Below are 17779 nucleotides of genomic sequence, written 5' to 3'. Positions count from 1 at the left end.
CCACACTTCCCAGCCACTCAGTGACTGAGTTTGGGCCAGTGAAATGTGTGTGGAAGTGATGTACACCACTTCAAGACAGGACCTCTAGAAACTTCCTCCTATCCTTCACCCTTTCTTTTTCCATATCTACTGGCTGATTACAGAGGACTGTGAGGCACTGGAGAAGGACCAAGTCATAAGATGGGAGGAGTCGTATTTGAAAGACCAGGTAGAAGGCTCATAAGCATGGGAGAAATAACCTTCTTTTGTGTTAAGCCAATAAGATTTAAGGGTTTATCTGTCTTAAATCAGTTAGTATACATTGTCTGCCAAGCTCCAAGAGGCCCCAGGAAGCTCATGTAAATTCAACACCCAGCCATCAACTTTGATGTGACAAACTACCTGAAGGGTTAAGTTGATTTCTCCCAACCAGTTCTCTCCTCTGCCTTCAGTATCTCAAAGTCTAGAATTATTCTCATGAGCCCTGTCCAAGCCACTGTTTCTGGAGCCCAGGAAACTAAGTTCACAGAAGCTGCCTTATGATTTATAGACAGAGAGCAAAAGAACTTGATGGTCCTAAAGCTTCTCATTAGGATCCCTGTTTCATTTTGGTTACAATCGTTCAGCAATGGGCCACATATCTTAATGAGATACAGTGTTTCTAATCACTGACCAGTGCTGGATACATCTTCACCTAAAACTAATACCAGCTATATTAGTTTTCTATTGCTGCATAACACATTCACATAAATTTAGGAATGTAAGCGATGCATTTATTATCTCACAGTTTCCATGGATTGGGAATCTGGTATGGGTTTGCTGAGACCTCTGCTGTAATCTCACCAAGCTGAAATCAAGGTGTTGGCTGGGGCTATGATTCTGATCAGAGGCTCAGGGTCCTCTTGCAAGCTCACTGGTTGTTGGCAAAATTCAGCTCCTTGCAGTTCTAAGACTGAAGCTATTGTTTTCTTGCCGGCTGTCAGCCAAGACGGCTCCCAGCATCTAGAGGTTGCTCACAGTTCCTTGCCATGTGATCCCCCACAGGAAGATCACAACATGGCTGTTGGCTTTCTTTTAGGCCAACAGGAGTACATCTCCTTGATGATTTACCTTCTTCTAAAGACCTCACCTGACAAAGTCAGACGATCCAGGACAATCTCTCTTTTCAGTAATTCAAACTCAAACAATTAGTAACCAATCATGGGAGTGAAAACCCTGTATATTCACTGGTCCTGTTCAAGGGGAGGAGATTGTACAGAGCATGTATGCCAGGGGCAGGAGTCATGGGCGCCATCTTAGAATTCTGCTTACCACACCACCCAATCCTCCTTTCCATTCCTTATTATAAGTTGCAGTATAAACGTATACATCTTTGTATCTTTCTCCTTGGTGTATTGCTAATCCCTGCATAGTACCTGGAAAATAGTAGCCATTTAGGATTTTTTAATAATTTAATCCTTCAGTTGTCTTGATTGAATTTGGAAGATCCCCTTAATTTATTACTCACATGTTTACAAATTAGTCTCCTTCATTGTATGTTCACATTTGTGAAATTCAGTTGTAGTTTTTCTCTTGTCACTATTCCAAATATCTGAGGGTGAATTGTATTTAAGGATTCTGACCTCCTGTGCAATTGGTCCACTGGTGTTTCAGTCAGGGTCCCAACAGGAAATAGATGGCAACACAAATTGGTATAGTTCAAGGACAGTTTCATAAAGGTTCTTCTTATGCAGATGTCAGCAGGGTAGAAGGAGGAGACCACTAGAGATAGCTGAGTAACAGTTGGAGCTGTTCTTAACTCTAGGCCCCAAGGGACATAGAATAGGAGAAGTTCTGGTATATGCAAGGACAGTGTAGTGGGTTGAATGGTGGCCCCCAAAAAGATATTTCCAAGCCCTAACCCCCAGAACCTGTAAAGATGACCTTATTTGACAAAACGGTCTTTGCGGATATAATTAAGTTGAGGGTCTTGAGATGAAATCATCTTGGTTTTAGGGTAGGCTCTAAATCCAATGACAGGTAATTTTATGAGAAAGTCTGAGGAAGACCTGAGACACAGAAGAATGCAGAAGAGAAGACAATGTGAAAATGGAAGCAGAGATTTGAGTATGTATCTACAAGCCAAGGAATGCCGAGGACTGCCAGCAGTCATCAGAAGCTAGGGGAGAAATATGGGACAGATTCTCCCTGAGAGCTTCTGGAAGGAATTAACACCTTGATTTTAGACTTTCGGCATCCAGAACTGTGAGAGAGTAGATTTCTGTTTTAAGCCACTAAGTTTGTGGTAATTTGTTATGGTAGCCTAGGAAACTGATACCGATGGTGTCGTGGGGGCAGGGTACTACCAGCCTGAGGTGACCCCAGAAACAGAAGCTAAAAGAATAAAAACTCTAATCTCAGTGTCTTATCCATCATCCTTCTGGTGCTCGTCATTGACTAAATGTTGCTTGAAGCCAGAGGATAATGAGCTCAGTGATGTGCTACAGACCAGGGCAGTCTCCTGGGAAAGAGACCAGGATGGAAGTGAAAAGTGGATTTGGAGGGGCAAACTGAAGATATACAGCACATCTCTTTTTGGGTTAGAAGTAGGGTAACCATAAATCCCGACGTGTCTGTAGCAGTTTGGTTTTTACCTGTTGTCCCAGTGCAAATATTAATTTTGCCTTTTCTTTCTCAAGTGTCCAGGTTTGAGTGATAAATTACATATGGTCGCATTAGTTATAGGTTAAAATCCAATAGTATTAGATTAGTATTCAAATGGATGGAGAGTTTTCTGTAGGATATGTTAAGTGAAGTGAGTCACCATACCATCAGGAGACCATCTCTCCTGATTGCCCTGTGGTCCTGACCATTCTTGGCAGGTATAAGGAGAAAAATTAAGACCTTCTGAGGTTAACAAGAACATACCTGTCTCCAAAATCTGGATCATACACTCTGTGTTTTTTGGAGTTAGCTTTTTTCACTTCATTTTGGAGATCCTGATGTGAGGGCATACAGATCTCCCCTGTTCTTTTTAATTCTTATATAGTGCTCCATAAATTATTTAACAGTTTCCCTACTGGTGAAAGTTTATTATTTAAAGTTCTTGATAGAAAAAAAAAAAGCTTCAGTGACCATTCTGGAACATGCCCTTTATATAGGTTTATTCTAGATACTGTATCAGAGTTCCTAGCTATAGACAATAAGGATCTATTCTGGCTAGTTTGAGAGGAAGAATTTATTTAAAAAGTTAAGTTAGTTCACAAAATGGGGTGGCACTAACCCCAGAACTATGGGGCAGACCAGTATAATGATGAACATAGGTTCCTATCTTTGCCACTACTTCTCTACGGAACAGAAACCCCATGCATAGCCAATTTCCTTACATTGCTCATTTGTGAGTTGAAGTCTTAAGTGGGTGTCTCTAACTGGTCACACTGTACCCTAGCTAGCTACAAGGGAGGCTAAGGATTAAAAATCAAAATCTACCAAAAAAGCAGGCCTGATAATGTGGAAATTGTCCAAAATGTTGGGAGGCTCTTTCAAAGATGGTGTTAGGCTTGTATGACAGATGTCCACTGCAGGCAGCAAGAGTGGAATTGTTTGCTTGAAGGATATGTACACTTTAAATTCTGGCACACTCAGCCAAACTGATCTCAAGGAAACGTAGACCATGTATGATAATTCCCTACATCTCTTTCCCTGCATCTTCTCCAGCAATGGATAGTATTATTTCTTTAATACTTTTGACAATTTTTGACAACTTGACAGTGAAAAAAAGAACGTACTTTTTAAAAATCTGCTTTTTCTTAAAATTGGTTAGTTTCTTAAAATTGTTAGTATTAACAATTTTTTTAAAATGTTGGTTAGCCATTTGTTCTGAGACAGTCATTTCTATCTTCTGCCCATTTTTTTTTAAAGATTTTATTTATTTATTTAACACAGATAGAGACAGCCAGCGAGAAAGGGAACACAAGCAGGGGGAGTGGGAGAGGAGGAAGCAGGCTCATAGCGGAAGAGCCTGATGTGGGGCTCGATCCCAGATCGCCGGGATCACGCCCTGAGCCAAAGGCAGACGCTTAACCGCTGTGCCACTCAGGCGCCCCTGCCCATTTTTTTTTTAATATTAGGTTGCTCTTTTTTTGTTAATGTTTGAACACCTCCATATATTCTGGGTATTGGATTACTTTTTTTTCTGTTCAATGTGTTGAAAATATTCTTCACGGTGTCCCCTTTATCTCTTTCTTTTATGTCTTTTAGTTATAGGAAATCTAAATAAAATGGGTAATCTTTTCAGAGTTTATTTTTCTCAAGAAAAATTTTCTTGTCTTTTATTTTAAAATATCCTTCAATCCCTTCAAAATATTTTTATAGTCTTGTTGCTCACGTGTAACTTTTCAGTCTATCTATAATTCGTGTGTGTGTGTGTCGTATGAGGTAAAACTTTAGCTTGTTTGTTTGTTTTGTTTTTCCAAGTGGAGAGCCAATTATTCCTTGCATTATTTGAAGAAACCAATTTTAACATGTATTTAATTCTCCCACTACATATTTCTGTTGCTGGAGTCTCTGTTTCATTACACTATGTGGATTTAAGGCTCTATGATGATACTCGCTTGGTCCTACACCACAGTTACAATTATTGAATACTTATAAGGTATTATAAAAGCTGGCAAAGCAATTTATTCCTCATTTTTTTCTTCTCAGAAAAAAAAAGATCTAGGCTCTTCTCTATGTTTCTGTCCCAGATATGTTTTAGAATAGATTTGTTGAATTCCATTAAATCACGTGGAGAATTTTTTGACTGGAAGTGCATTTAATTTAAATATGTTTCTTCCAGATATGTTGCCTGGAAGATATGTTTTATGGTGTATTATGTTAGGAGAAATTCACTTATTATTAGAGATTTCGTTAGCAGTTTAGAACTGGGGCACAAATAACTTGTTAAGAACAATGAGGTGTTTTCTGTATTTCTTCATCATTTACCATGAGTATATTAAAAAATGGCAATAAAAAAAATTGGAAGCCACCCCCCCGCAAAAAAAAAAAAAAACAATGGGAAAGCACTCAGGAATTAGGTGTAACAGGAGAAACACGAAGGATTAGAAATACTCAAAGAAGCATGTTGTCTCAGACTCCGCTCTGACCTGTACCCAAAAATGTAAGCCCCAGGCAGAAGTTCAGGGAACCGTCAGCCTCTCCATAACCCAAGGATACACGGGGTAGAGATAAATCAACTCTTTAGGAGGAGGGGGTATAATTGCACTGTTCTACTCATGCACACTGGGTCTCCTCGCTGCCTACTTTCTCCTCATTTCCTTGTCTGGATCAGTCAACCCTTCTTCTGCAGAGAAGTCATTGGAGCCCAGGCAACAGAAGAAGGGACTTGACTTTCAGACCTAGCAGCTTAAGTCTCTGTCCTGCCTCTGGCCAGCCATGATTCTTTGTACAAATTAGTCCGTCAGAGTCTTAGTTGTAGAAAGTTCTAAAAAGCCAGCTGGGGGTACCTGATGCAGATATACTAAGCAATGATATATAGAGAAACTATTTCAAATAGGTCAGTGGGGTTTTTTTATACACAGACCAGGAAGAGTGGACCCACCACTCAGATGATTTGTACTTTAGACTGTAGATGCCTCTCTGGGAGTTCACGGAGCAGTCAAACATTATATTTAGCAGAGACAGGAAATGGAGGCTCTGGAAGCCAAAGAAACTTTATTGAGCATCAGTCATGCAGAGGACAATGTTATATCCCGGAAGATGCAAAGCAAATTAGGTAACTAGGATATGAAAAATTCTCTACTCTTAAGGAGCTTACCTTTCGGTGAAGCAAAACTTGCCCATGAGAAACAAGACGTAGCTGAATGTATCAGAGCCAGAGGAGAATTAGACGAGTTCCTGAGTTCTAGGTCAAAGGAGCAGAAGAAATTTTTCTGGAGAAGGAATTGTTGGTGGTAGCAGTGCAAGGAGATTTAACGCTGAATATAAAATAACTCTGTGTACTAAATATATGGTGGGCACTGGCTTTTTCTAAATCATACACCATGTTTTTTGGCAAAGGCAAAAGTGTAGCATATAGTAAATTTGAATCTAGTCGATTGCTGGTGGGACTCTGGTAAAAAAAAGTAGCTCATAAGCACCTTGCTTTGGCTAGATGAGAAGTCAGGTATAAGACATGTGATGGCATTTAATGAAAATTTGGCTTATGGAAACTTGAAAAATTGTGATATGAAAGTACCAATTCTCACTGTATGTACAAAATTTGAAATGATAGGACTCTATCCAAGTTAAAAAGTATACATGAGATTCTTATCATTTCAAGAGGGTGGGATAAGTGCATTATACCACATCTGTTTCCACATGGTATTGTCACTTTAGTTGGAAAACAGAAATACCCAACATTGTAGTTTTGTTTTCTGAGAAGTCTTTATTCCTTTAGTAAAACCTGGAGAAGTAGGTGGTGACGAAATGACTGCTGGACTCTGCTCTCCTCCCATTGAAATCCTCCCTTCTGTTGCATCTTCTGTCCCCCGTGGCTTTTCTTGCACACTCACCTACTTCCCTGGTGCTCTCCCCACCATCCCACCAATCCCATCAGCATCCCTTTCTCAGACTCCTCTCTCCTCATCTCCTCAGCAATTAGACATTCAAGGGCAGGAGATACACCAGCAGATGGAGACCAACTGTGCTCCTTTGTGGCCATTACCTTCACTGGGGACCAAAAACGTACAGTGCACATGTCTGAGAGAACCTGCGAGGAGGAAGGTGGGTGGACAATGTGCCAGGCATTCTAGGCCTTGTCTCGGGAAGAGCTTTTTGAAAGGAGAAGAGCCTGGTCTTCTTTCTCGGACTGCTCCACTCCCTGCAGCAATTTGTAGAGGGATCCCTTGTGATGTGGAGCTTCTTTGGATGCCATCAGCTTCAAGCTGGGACAGTAATGACAATACCAAAGGGAAGAGATGCCATAGATTCCCAGCAGACACGAAGCATTGATCATCACATGCCAACAGAAGAAGGTGGTGATAAACATGATGTCACTGATGTCATCATCCTGCCATGGGTAGCCAGTGACTGGCTTATACAGAATAAAGCCCACCTGTATCAGCCAGGAGCCCATCATCAGAAACAGAAAAGTCTCAATCAGCAAGAGGTGAAATGTGTCAGGAGTCCACAGCTCTATAGTCAACACCAGCATCAATAGAAACACCACCAAGATGAGCAGACAGTGTGTCTGAAGCTCTATCCCTGTTGAGTTCTGGACATGTGACATCAACAACAGCAGAAGCACATAGAAGGTCAGGACCAGGGTGCATTTTTCTAGAAGCACACACCTCCGAGGCAGCAAGTTCTTGCTCATGACATCTACACAGCCGTTGAGGGTGAGGAGGATGAACATGGTGAGGTGCTGCCACTCTTTGGGGTACACAAATCTCAGTGCATTCTTCTTGTCCATGAGTACCATCATATCATCAAGACAGAAGACCACATAAACTGTTAAGATGGAACCAATCACTATCTTCAGCAAACCTCCGTAGGATATTTTCCACAGCCTGGCCCATATTCCTTTATTCCTGGGGGGCCATGAAGGATAGAGGAGTGAGTCATAGACTATCATGGCCTTAAAGACCACTGTGGCCTGATACAGTCCATAATAGAAAAGATATAGCCCTGGATATAAATGACCTATGAACTTTCCCATGATATTACAGGTCTGTCTTACTACAGAGTGAGGACCAAAATTCAGGACCTCTCTTCTCTCCTCTCTGTTGTGGGCCCTTCAAGTTTTGGACTGCATATTCAGAGCTAACTTCTACCTACTTTTATCATCTACCTCTGCCCACTACTCCCAGAGAGAATGCAAAGTTCTGGACAGGAGCCTATACTTTTGGTGATACGTGTCTCATTGTTCCATTCCATTCTAGTACACTGGGAACAAACTGACTTCTGCCAAAAAAAGAAAGATGAATATTTCCTAGTATGCACCTGTGAGTATATGCTCTCATGAGCTCTGTGTTTGGACTTTTTGCTTCTGGTCACATTGTCTTTCTCTCTTCCATGGCCTGCTTTCTTCCTCTCCTGTCTAGTGCTTAGAGGAGCAATAGAGAGGTACATGAACTGGAGATTACCCAGAAAAGGCCTGGGCTTTGTGCATCTTTTAAGAACCCATACTCACGTCTTTGGCCATATATTGAAAGCAATTATATTCTTTCCAGACATGGAAGTTTATAAAATTTTTTCGGATGTGATTACATATATGCACATGGAGCATCTACCTAGCCTCTGTATTTTTCTGTAACAGATTTGGGGGGACCACTGAGAAAGTCCCTCACCTGCCCCCAAATCTCTTTCTAGTAGATAGTAGATAAACTTGAAAAGCCACTTTCTGAGGCCAATTTTCGGATGTTAAGGTGTGATTTGTTGTTAAAATGGAGATATGTTTAGACAAGTAGATTCAGTGAGCTACTTATATTTAATGTGAATTAGCTCATCAACTTTATTTTCAAATTATCATTTGCTCTCTGTCTCATACATATAGGGAGAAAAAGTCCTAAGCAGTAGATGATAGCCAGTTGCATCTAAGGCAATGCATCCAGGGCAAGAGTCTTCATTTAGAGGGGATGGTAGAGAGCAAGGTACAGGGAATGTGAGGCAGGCCTCTGGCACACAGTGGTTCTGGGTTAATTGCAAGAGGTATATGGAATAGGAGTAACTCTGAGAGTGACAGGTATGTGGAGGAGGAGGAAATTCATCATTCAACATGAAGGATGCTGACATCACAGTCTTATGCATAATGATTTGTCTTCAGAGTAGAGCAATGCTGTGGGGCAGAGAGGCAGCACCTGTATGCTAATAGCACCTTCAGTGGGGAGGAGGAGTGTTGACACCCAGGTCACAGCACTGATTCTGAGCCCTCACCACCTATCTCCCTTTCCTGCACCCACTTAATATCAGAAAGAAAAAAAATCAATCCACCCATGCCCTTGGGGATGAAGACCATTTCTTGATAGTGGAAGAGTGAGGATTTGAATGTAAAAGTGCTGTACAAGAGAGAGCTGAAGATTGCTTACAGAGGGACTTGACTTCCTTATTCCATTTTAATTTCAATTTTCCTTTCTTACACAAGCGTGGCATACATTGGCCAGCAATTCACTATATTCATTTCCTTTTCTTCCTTTGTGCATTGATAAACTACATTTCCTACTCTGCCTTGCAGTTAGATGTAGCCTTGCAACTGAATTCTAGCCAATGGGATATAAATAATGATACAGATTACTTCCTGGTCTCGCCCATAAAATCCTCCCTCACATACTCTTCCATGTTATTTTCCTTTCTCTGGCTTTATACAGAATATCACAGCTTACTGTATGTTGTTGAGGATGGAGGAGCCCTAGGATGGAAGGAACAGTTTTCCTGGATTACTCCTCCTAGGAAACCTATACATTGTTCAGGAACACTCATTTTGGACTATAAATAAACAAGGAATGAACTGTTTTTCTTGAGCAATGGAAATTTTCACATCTGTTTGCTATTGTAGCTGGAATACCCAAGCAAATGCAAAACTAACACATAAACTTTATAGAAAGAAATTTGGAAAAATCCATAAGCAAAATAGACAAAAATAAGCACCTGCAGTTCCAAATCTGATGATAACCACTGTTAACATTTTGCTGTAAAATCCGAGCTTTTGGGGAAAAATGACTGGAAATTGATTCCAGAATTCCAGTCCCAGTTTTCCCCTAATTGGCTTCTGGCTTCTCTATTAAAGAAAAGAAAGAACTATGGTATCTGTGTTCTCTAAGTTGGGGGTGGGGGATAGAGGAGGAGGAGGAGGAAGGGAAACACTTGGGGGTTTTGCATAGAAAGGAATGATTTTGTCACCCCACATTTTTTCCTTTTTAGCTAGTGGTCAAAACACCCACCGAACTTCAAAGAGGTGAATGCTCAGGGAGAGGGGGTACTGAGGGAAGCCAAGAGTATGACACTGTGATAGAGTGGACTAGGGAGGAGAAATCTCTGGTACTCTCTGTGGTTCTTGCCTTGACCTGGGAAATTGTTGAGCTGCTCTGAGGGGAACTGGCTCTCAGTACAGCAAAACCCATTGTTCCACTAAGTATTTACCATCAGCAAAGAGCCAGTGTGTGTTTCTGAGTAGCCCAGTTCCACCTAGAATGGACTGCAGGTGTCAGAAAAGACTATTTGGGGTCACTAGTAATTGATCAGCTCCTCAGTGCTGTGGGTTTAATGGACATAGTAGATGTTGAGGGACAAGCAGATGCCATTCATCTCCTGGCCACTACATTTATCTCCCATGTTTGGCCACTCCTGACAGCTGTGAAGCAGTGGTCAGAGGAGGATGGAGATGAGCAGCACTGACCCAACAGCAATGCCAGGTTGGAAGTGGCACGTATGAGGACAAGTAGCTCCACTTAAGGTCCCATATGGGATGCTCAGGCCCCCACCTTGGCCAGGCACCAGCACTGCATGTTGGTCATTAAAACACGAACACCCTGATCCCAGGCTTTGAAGATAGGAATCACCCGTCCCAAAGCAGACACGGCCCACAAGTAGCTGAGAAGGGAACCGAGGGTGGTGAATGATTAGCAAAACTGGCAGACAGCCCCAAAGTCTGTGGACCGTGAGTGCCCGGACAGCTGTTTCATGAGGGAACTCCGCTTGACCATAGGAGCCCCTGGAGGTCCTTCATGTCCTGGCTGCTCCACACTGAGACGCCCCTCAGACCCACCCTCCCGCCCCCATTCTCAAGGAACCTCAGGCACAACCGCTGCCACTTGTCTAGTATGAAATGCCAGAGTGAGCAAGAATGTCCTCAGGAAGTTAGTGAACATGAATTTACTAAATGCTGTGAGATAATCTTGTCCTCACAAAGCTTACAATATAATTAAATATGTACTATACACAGACACACACAGAAAATATACAAATATACATTAATTACAGAATTATTTAGAATTAGAGAATGTCATGCTGAGTGGTGTATAGACTGCATTTTAGAAGATTTCAGTGACAGGAGTTGTTCATGGGAGAGGTTCAAGTTTAATCAGAATCATCCCTAGATATGTCCTAGAAAACTGCCAGTAACTCAGGGAAGGTTCTAGTGTCAGATTCTTTCAAAAGCCTTTATACCAATTTTCAAGGGATCCTTCATTTCTTATCATTACAGGGCAGATATGGCTAAGAAACCAGGGTAGCATATGGGTTCTAGAGTGGCAGGGTCAATAGAGCGCTTGGCCCACCAGTCTCTAATGCTAAATCAAGGGCACTTATAGGAGGAGTAGGACTGGGACAGGACTGGGAAACAGGTGAGGCTGAAAACTTTGACCTCCTCAATTCCTTTGGACCCGCCTTTCTGACGGAGGAAACCCCTCCTCCCACCTAAGGGAGGTCTTCGTCTGCTTGAACACCTTTCAATATCTGCACCAGGGAGAGTCCTGTCCAAGGGGATGCCAGTTTCTGTAGGACCCACTCCCATCACTCTTAATATCTCCATGTCCATAACAAGACTAGATCTGGATATAGCCCAGACAAGGATGTACAAGACCTAGTCTGAAGTGGGAGAGGAAACCAATACACTGAAAGAATTACAAGGCCTCACCAATCAGTATTGTCAAGAGTGTGGGGAGCACAGATGTGAATAAATTCTAAAGATGTTTGACCACGTAAAGTGAAATTGGATCACTAGTAGAGCCAGAGTTATCAATATGACTTTACTTTCCTGAGATTCTGGTGTAAATAGTCTGCTAGGTTGGCCGATTGAAACCTGGACACTCAGTGAAGTTGACATACTGGAATTTCCCTGGCAAACTCTAGAGAAGCATTGCCAAAGAGAACTTTCTGCAAAGATGGGAATTTTCTATAATCTGCCCTGTCCAGTATGACAACTTCTAGCCCCCTGTGACTATGCAGCACTTGAAATGTGGCCAGTGCAACCGGAGAACTGAATTTTTCATTTTAATTATTTAAATGTAACTAGCCACGTGTGGACAGTAGCCATTGTATTGAAAGCGCAAGTCTGTTTGGAAGTCTGAAGGCTCAGGGGAATGGCAAGGACACTTCGTTTTTTATCTAAGTCCACTCTAGCTGCATCCCGCAGGTTTTGAAATGTGGAGTGCTGTCATTACCATTCACTTTTCAAATTTTACATTTTACACTTTTTACGTTTTACATTTCTATTTTTATTATCTACTTAATCCAGAAGTTATCTAGGAAAACATTTTTAATTTGCAAACAAATTGCTTCCTTTCTTAATTATCCTTCTTATGTTGATGTTATTTCTGCTTTTTATTTATTTTTTTTAAAGATTTTATTTATTCATTTGACAGAGAGAGAGAGACAGCCAGCGAGAGAGGGAACACAAGCAGGGGGAGTGGGAGAGGAAGAAGCAGGCTCATAGCAGAGGAGCCTGATGTGGGGCTCGATCCCACAACGCCGGGATCACGCCCTGAGCCGAAGGCAGACGCTTAACCGCTGTGCCACCCAGGCGCCCCTATTTCTGCTTTTTAAAAGTATGTTGTTTTTCTTCATAAAGGTCCCATGAGAAGTATTTGAATATTCTATGTTCTTATTCATTTTGACATGGTATGATGACTTCTGAGATGGCTGTATTTATGGGTTTTTTTTAAAGGTTATTTTTAAAAAACATTTTATTTATTTATCTATCTATTTATTTATGAGAGAGAAAGAGAGAGAGAGAAGGATTGGGGGAGGGGCACAGGGAGAGGGAGAAGTAGACTCCCCACTGAGCAGGGAGCCCAATGTGGGGCTCCATCCCGGGACTCCGGGATCATGACCTGAGCCAAATGCAGACCCTTAATCGACTGAGCCACTCAGATGCCCCTGTATTATGGTTTTTGACTATGACTTTGAATTTGTTCACTCTCTTTTTATTTCTTTCAGTTTTTATTTTATGCATATAGCTGCCCAGTATTAATACATTAAATTTGTAATCGTCATATCTTCTCGATGAATTGAATATAATAGAAGAAAACACATTTGTCCCTTTTAATTATTAATGATTCTCATCTTTAGTTTTCTTTTGTCTGATATTAGCATTTTAACATCTACTTTCTTTTATTATTTTTCTAGTATACTTATATGCCTGTATTTTCAACCCTCCTGTGCCCATTGTTCAAGCATGTCATGTTCTTAGCTTAACTTTGTATTTTAACTTGTTTGAAAACTCTGTGTTACTTTGACAGGGGGATTTTTTTTAAAGATTTTATTTATTTATTTGACAGAGAGAGACAGCCAGTGAAAGAGGGAACATAGGCAGGGGAAGTGGGAGAGGAAGAAGCAGGCTCCCAGCGGAGGAGCCTGATGTGGGGCTCGATCCCAGGACTCTGGGATCACGCCCTGAGCTGAAGGCAGACGCTTAACAACTGAGCCACCCAGGCGCCCCTTGACAGGGGGATTTAAGATATTCACTCTTACTGCGATCATTGATATATTTAGACTTCTGTTATGGTTCCATGTTCCTTTTTTGGTCCTACCCCCAGTTCCTCCTTTGAAAATACTTCCATAGGAATGAGTAACTTACGTTTACTAGATTTAAAATTTCCACTGAAATAAACATGTCTGTTGGAATTGAAGGTTTGGGGACTTGAGATTGGTGACACATTACTGTGTTTCTGTGTTCTCCAACTTCCCTCACCCCTTCAGCTCCAGCTTTGTTAGACTTTACAAATAATCCTATGGAATCTTGGAAACTTGACGTGCCACTGGACATGTCACATAAAGCAAAGTTGTCCTTGGGTTCTTACAGCACCAGTAGTTGAAGTGACAATGTCTATTCTTTCATTCCTCATAAATGAATTTTTATATATGAAATTTAATAAAAGCCAAGGCCTCACCGCACTGGTATCTCATGCATTGGATGCACCAGTTATTGGTTAGAGTCTTTCTTGCCTGCTAAGAAAGACTACCTAAGAAACAATAGAGTGAGGCAGTTAGTAGTACAGACTCTAGGAGTACTCTGCCCTGGTTGAACTCTCTTATTCCGTGGTTGGAATTTTACTTATTCCCTGTAAGTATAGTATGGGGTCAATAATAGTATCTCTTCAGGGGGTTCCTGCGAGGATTAGAAAAAAATAATCCATGTAAAAATACTAGGCACAATCCTTGATGAACAATAAGAACTCAGAAAATGGTAGCTGACATTGTTAGCAATTATCGTAGTCCACACTGAGGACTTGAGACAAGACTGTTTTCATACAAATTGCTGTTTCCTTATTGCCCTTCCCCTTCCCTGAAGGAGAGCCATGGAGCTCCTTGAAGACTCATGAAGAGACATAATCTACTTCTCTTGGTATTTTTAGCATTCCCAAAGCTGACTGAAGATGTGAATCCACGAACAGAGGGTTTGGGATTTAAACAGGTGCTACAGGCACTGGCCTCATAGTGGCAATCTCTGTCCTATGTTTACATTTTGTCTGCAGTTGCTGCATTAAGAAGACCTGACCTTAATGAAATATTCAGTCCTAGATCTTTTCATGTCCCAAATTAACTTTAATGAGCAAACAAGGAAAGATCAAGAGGCTGCGACTGGGACTTAGGGGAAACTTTGAAGCAGAAGCCAGGATGGGGTAGATGCCCTCTGGAGATGGGCCAGCGTTTGCTTTTGATGACAGCGGACCTTCAGATCTTGTTCATTTGAGCTGCAAACAAGGTGCTCTGAGAAATCAGTATACCTGAGATTTCATCTTTTGCAATGCCTCTATGTTCCTCATTCAACAAACATGTGTTGAATACCTACTGTGAGTAAGAAATGTACTCGACTGCTTTTTTATATGCTTTGGATAATATCAGGGTAGATAGGACACTGTCACTACCCTCAATGATTTTATGTTCTAGTAGAAGAAATAAGGTGCACACAAATGGCCACGTTCTGTGTTGGGGTTGGGAGGGTGCGAAGACTGTGAAATGTCACAAAAGAGGTATAAATTTCCATCAGATCAAGGAAGAAGCAATTGCTTCCACCTGGGAGGGAACCAAGACTGCTATATGCAGGAAGGTAGATAGAAGTTGCCCTTTAAGAGTGGTGGGATCTGGACAGGTAGGGGTGAGCAGTGCTCTTTCAGGTAGAGCACACTGTGAGAACTGGTGGGAAATCCAGGGAATGTTTTGGTAATAGCAAGTTGTACCTACTCTGTTTCTTCTATCTGTGTGTTCATAAGAAAATCTCTTAATCAGTTCAAGCCTCAGTTTTCCCAGGGGCTAGTTCTATTTACTCCTCAGAATAATTGCAAAGATTAGATGACTTGTTTTATAATAGGCAAACATGTAGATCATTGTATGTGCTTGACTAATGGTAGTTAATATCCCTCATGCTTATTTCTGGTTTTCTCCTTTATTCCAGTCCCTAAGCTGGTGAGAAGCATATCCCCAGGAATTTCTACTGGGATATGGAGTTTGGGGGCAAAAAAACAAAAACAAACAAACAAACAAACACAAAAAAAGGAGCTTCAGGTCAATACTGATGTTTAAATTTAAAGGACATTTAGGATTGCCACAAACAGTCCTCAGCGGAGACAGTTTTCTCCTGTCATAAAAGGGCCCTAGTGTCCTGGATAGAACCAGTCCTAGACTGACTATCCCCACTGTTTCTGTCCTATTACAAACTCCTGGTTGGCATGGTCATCTTTCCAAGTGTCCATCACAGTCATACCACCAAAAAACTCTTCTATCAAAGACTTTTCCTTCACTGCTTCTCCAGGCTTCTGGTTGAAGACTCCCAGAAAGGAGTTTAAGAATCCGTCAGATGATCTAATCCATCAGATTAGTAGAGTTGGCCTTTGAACTTGTCTCAAGAGTAGTAGACCTCACTTAGAGCTATATCTTGTCATGTTCCATTTTTGGTATTCAATTCAACAAATGTTTGAAACAGGATCTTAACTGTAACTCATCCTTTTGTCTCTGAGTTTCAAAGGCTAGTAATAAAACTGTTGGTGGGAAATCCCATTGTCCTCATTCCAAGGGGAGGTGCTGGAGCCTCTAGGGAAGACTTTTGAAGGAAAGGCCTGGAGTTATGCTGCTGGCTTTTGCTCCCCACCCAGTTCTAGCTCATCTTAAGAAGTTGAGGTTGACAAGAGATTGGAAAGTGGGGATTTCTTTGCAGAGAATTGTCAGTGTCCTGTGCATTTTCTGCACCATCCTTGCTGGCTAGTGGGAGGGATGAAGGTCCACTCCCCTTACCTCAAGCCATGTGACAGGGACTCCAGGAGGTACTGTGCAGAGAGCAGGACATGTGTTGCCTGGAGGAATGGAGGGCCCAAGTATGACTCTCACCTGGGAGTCCAGTGGCAAGAGGCTCTCATGGGGTTGTCCCTACCTGGTGCAGAGTGGTGAGAGGTGGCACAGAGGCAGTGAGGTGCATGTCCACTGACAGAAGGGCAATGGCTGTTGTGTCCAAAGTCTGCATATGAACCCTGTGGAAGTCAGCAGGACTGGGCTTCTTCAAGGGTTCTTCCGCTAGAAAGCCCCCTGGAGGATGAAGGGACCTAAGGGATTGAAAGGGGGAGTCACAGGTGGCCATGTGAAGGAAGGGCATAGCCAGTGTACAATCTCTGAGGAAGCAACAGAGGTATCTCTACAAAGAGGATCATGCAGAGAGCATGGACAAATATACTAGCCTCATAAGACCATGTTCCTTTCCCCAATCTCCTTTTCCCTGAGCCAACCTGGACAGATGAGGAAGGGTAGCTAGAGAGTGCACAGTGGTGAAGCAAGGAAGAGAGAGAAGCTGACCACACACCATCTTGGCCACCTCCACCACCTTTGCAAACTTCTCAGCCTAAAGCAGCCCAAGCTAGAAGGAGATGAGTTTTAGACTGGATAAAAGTTTGGAGTTTAGATAATGCATATGAATTGGGCTAGATTATTTGATTAATGTACCAGACTGGACCTTTTTTTAATCTGAGTGACTGAGATTTGGGCCCAGGAGCAAAGAAAATTGGTTCCACAGAGCAGGTTTTAGGGGGCCATGGTAGGAAAGAATAAATTGCTTCCAGCTTTCACCTGGATAGGTTGGGCTCATTCAACCAACTAGAGTCTGTGCTATAACCACAATTGTGTTAGGAGCTGTGGGAGTCACAAATATGAACACAGCCCAGTACCTGCAATCCAGGAGCTGCTAAAGAACAGGAATACCTTTAATAAAAGGCATACCCTGAAAAGACTGACAGTAGCTGGGGCGCCTGGGTGGCTCAGTCGTTAAGCATCTGCCTTCAGCTTAGGGCATGATCCCAGCGTTCTGGGATCAAGCCCCACATCAGGCTCCTCCACTGGGAGCCTGCTTCTTCCTCTCCCACTCCCCCTGCTTGTGTTCCCTCTCTCGCTGGCTGTCTCTCTCTGTCAAATAAATAAATAAATAATCTTAAAAAAAAAAAAAAGACTGACAGTAACATGCCAATGGAATATAAGGAAATGGGAAAGAAATTAGTGGAAGGAGAAAGACAATAAAAAATGAGCATCTAGGTATTAGATGCTGGTAAAGGCTAGAGAGAAAAATGAAATGGGGAAAAGGACTGGGACATGCCAGGCCTGTGAGAGATTGCTATTTTAAATGAGATCATCTTTGAAGGCCAATGTGATAATGGTGACATTCGAGCAGAGACCTGAGTGGTAACTGGTGAGTCACTCAGATATTTGAGGAGAGACTGGTTAGGACTATGGCAGATATCCACATGGAGGCTGATGGTGCTGTGGACCAGGAGGAGGGGTGAAGATGGTGAGAAGTGGTCAGATTTTGCATGTTTTTTGAAGGTAGTGTCAAAAGGATTGAGAGAGCCATTAGATAAGTAATATGAGA

General features: G+C 42.0%; 2 protein-coding genes across 2 annotated transcripts in view; one reads left to right on the top strand and one right to left on the bottom strand.

Moving 5' to 3' along the window:
- RGSL1 (regulator of G protein signaling like 1) overlaps positions 1-17779 on the top strand; it is a gene marked incomplete at its 5' end in the record, with an annotated part of 127417 nt that overhangs the window by 753 nt on the left and 108885 nt on the right. The window lies entirely within an intron of this gene.
- Positions 6746-7585, bottom strand: LOC113262721 (transmembrane epididymal protein 1-like). Its single transcript, XM_026509182.4, has one exon. It carries the CDS (start codon positions 7568-7570, stop codon positions 6746-6748), a length of 825 nt encoding a protein of 274 aa, XP_026364967.3. The 5' UTR covers positions 7571-7585.

The sequence above is a fragment of the Ursus arctos genome, unplaced genomic scaffold (assembly GCF_023065955.2).
Source record: "Ursus arctos isolate Adak ecotype North America unplaced genomic scaffold, UrsArc2.0 scaffold_2, whole genome shotgun sequence".
Lineage (NCBI taxonomy): Eukaryota > Metazoa > Chordata > Mammalia > Carnivora > Ursidae > Ursus > Ursus arctos.
The sequence above is the reverse complement of the archived record's forward strand: the minus strand, read 5'-3'. Positions and strand labels throughout refer to the sequence as shown.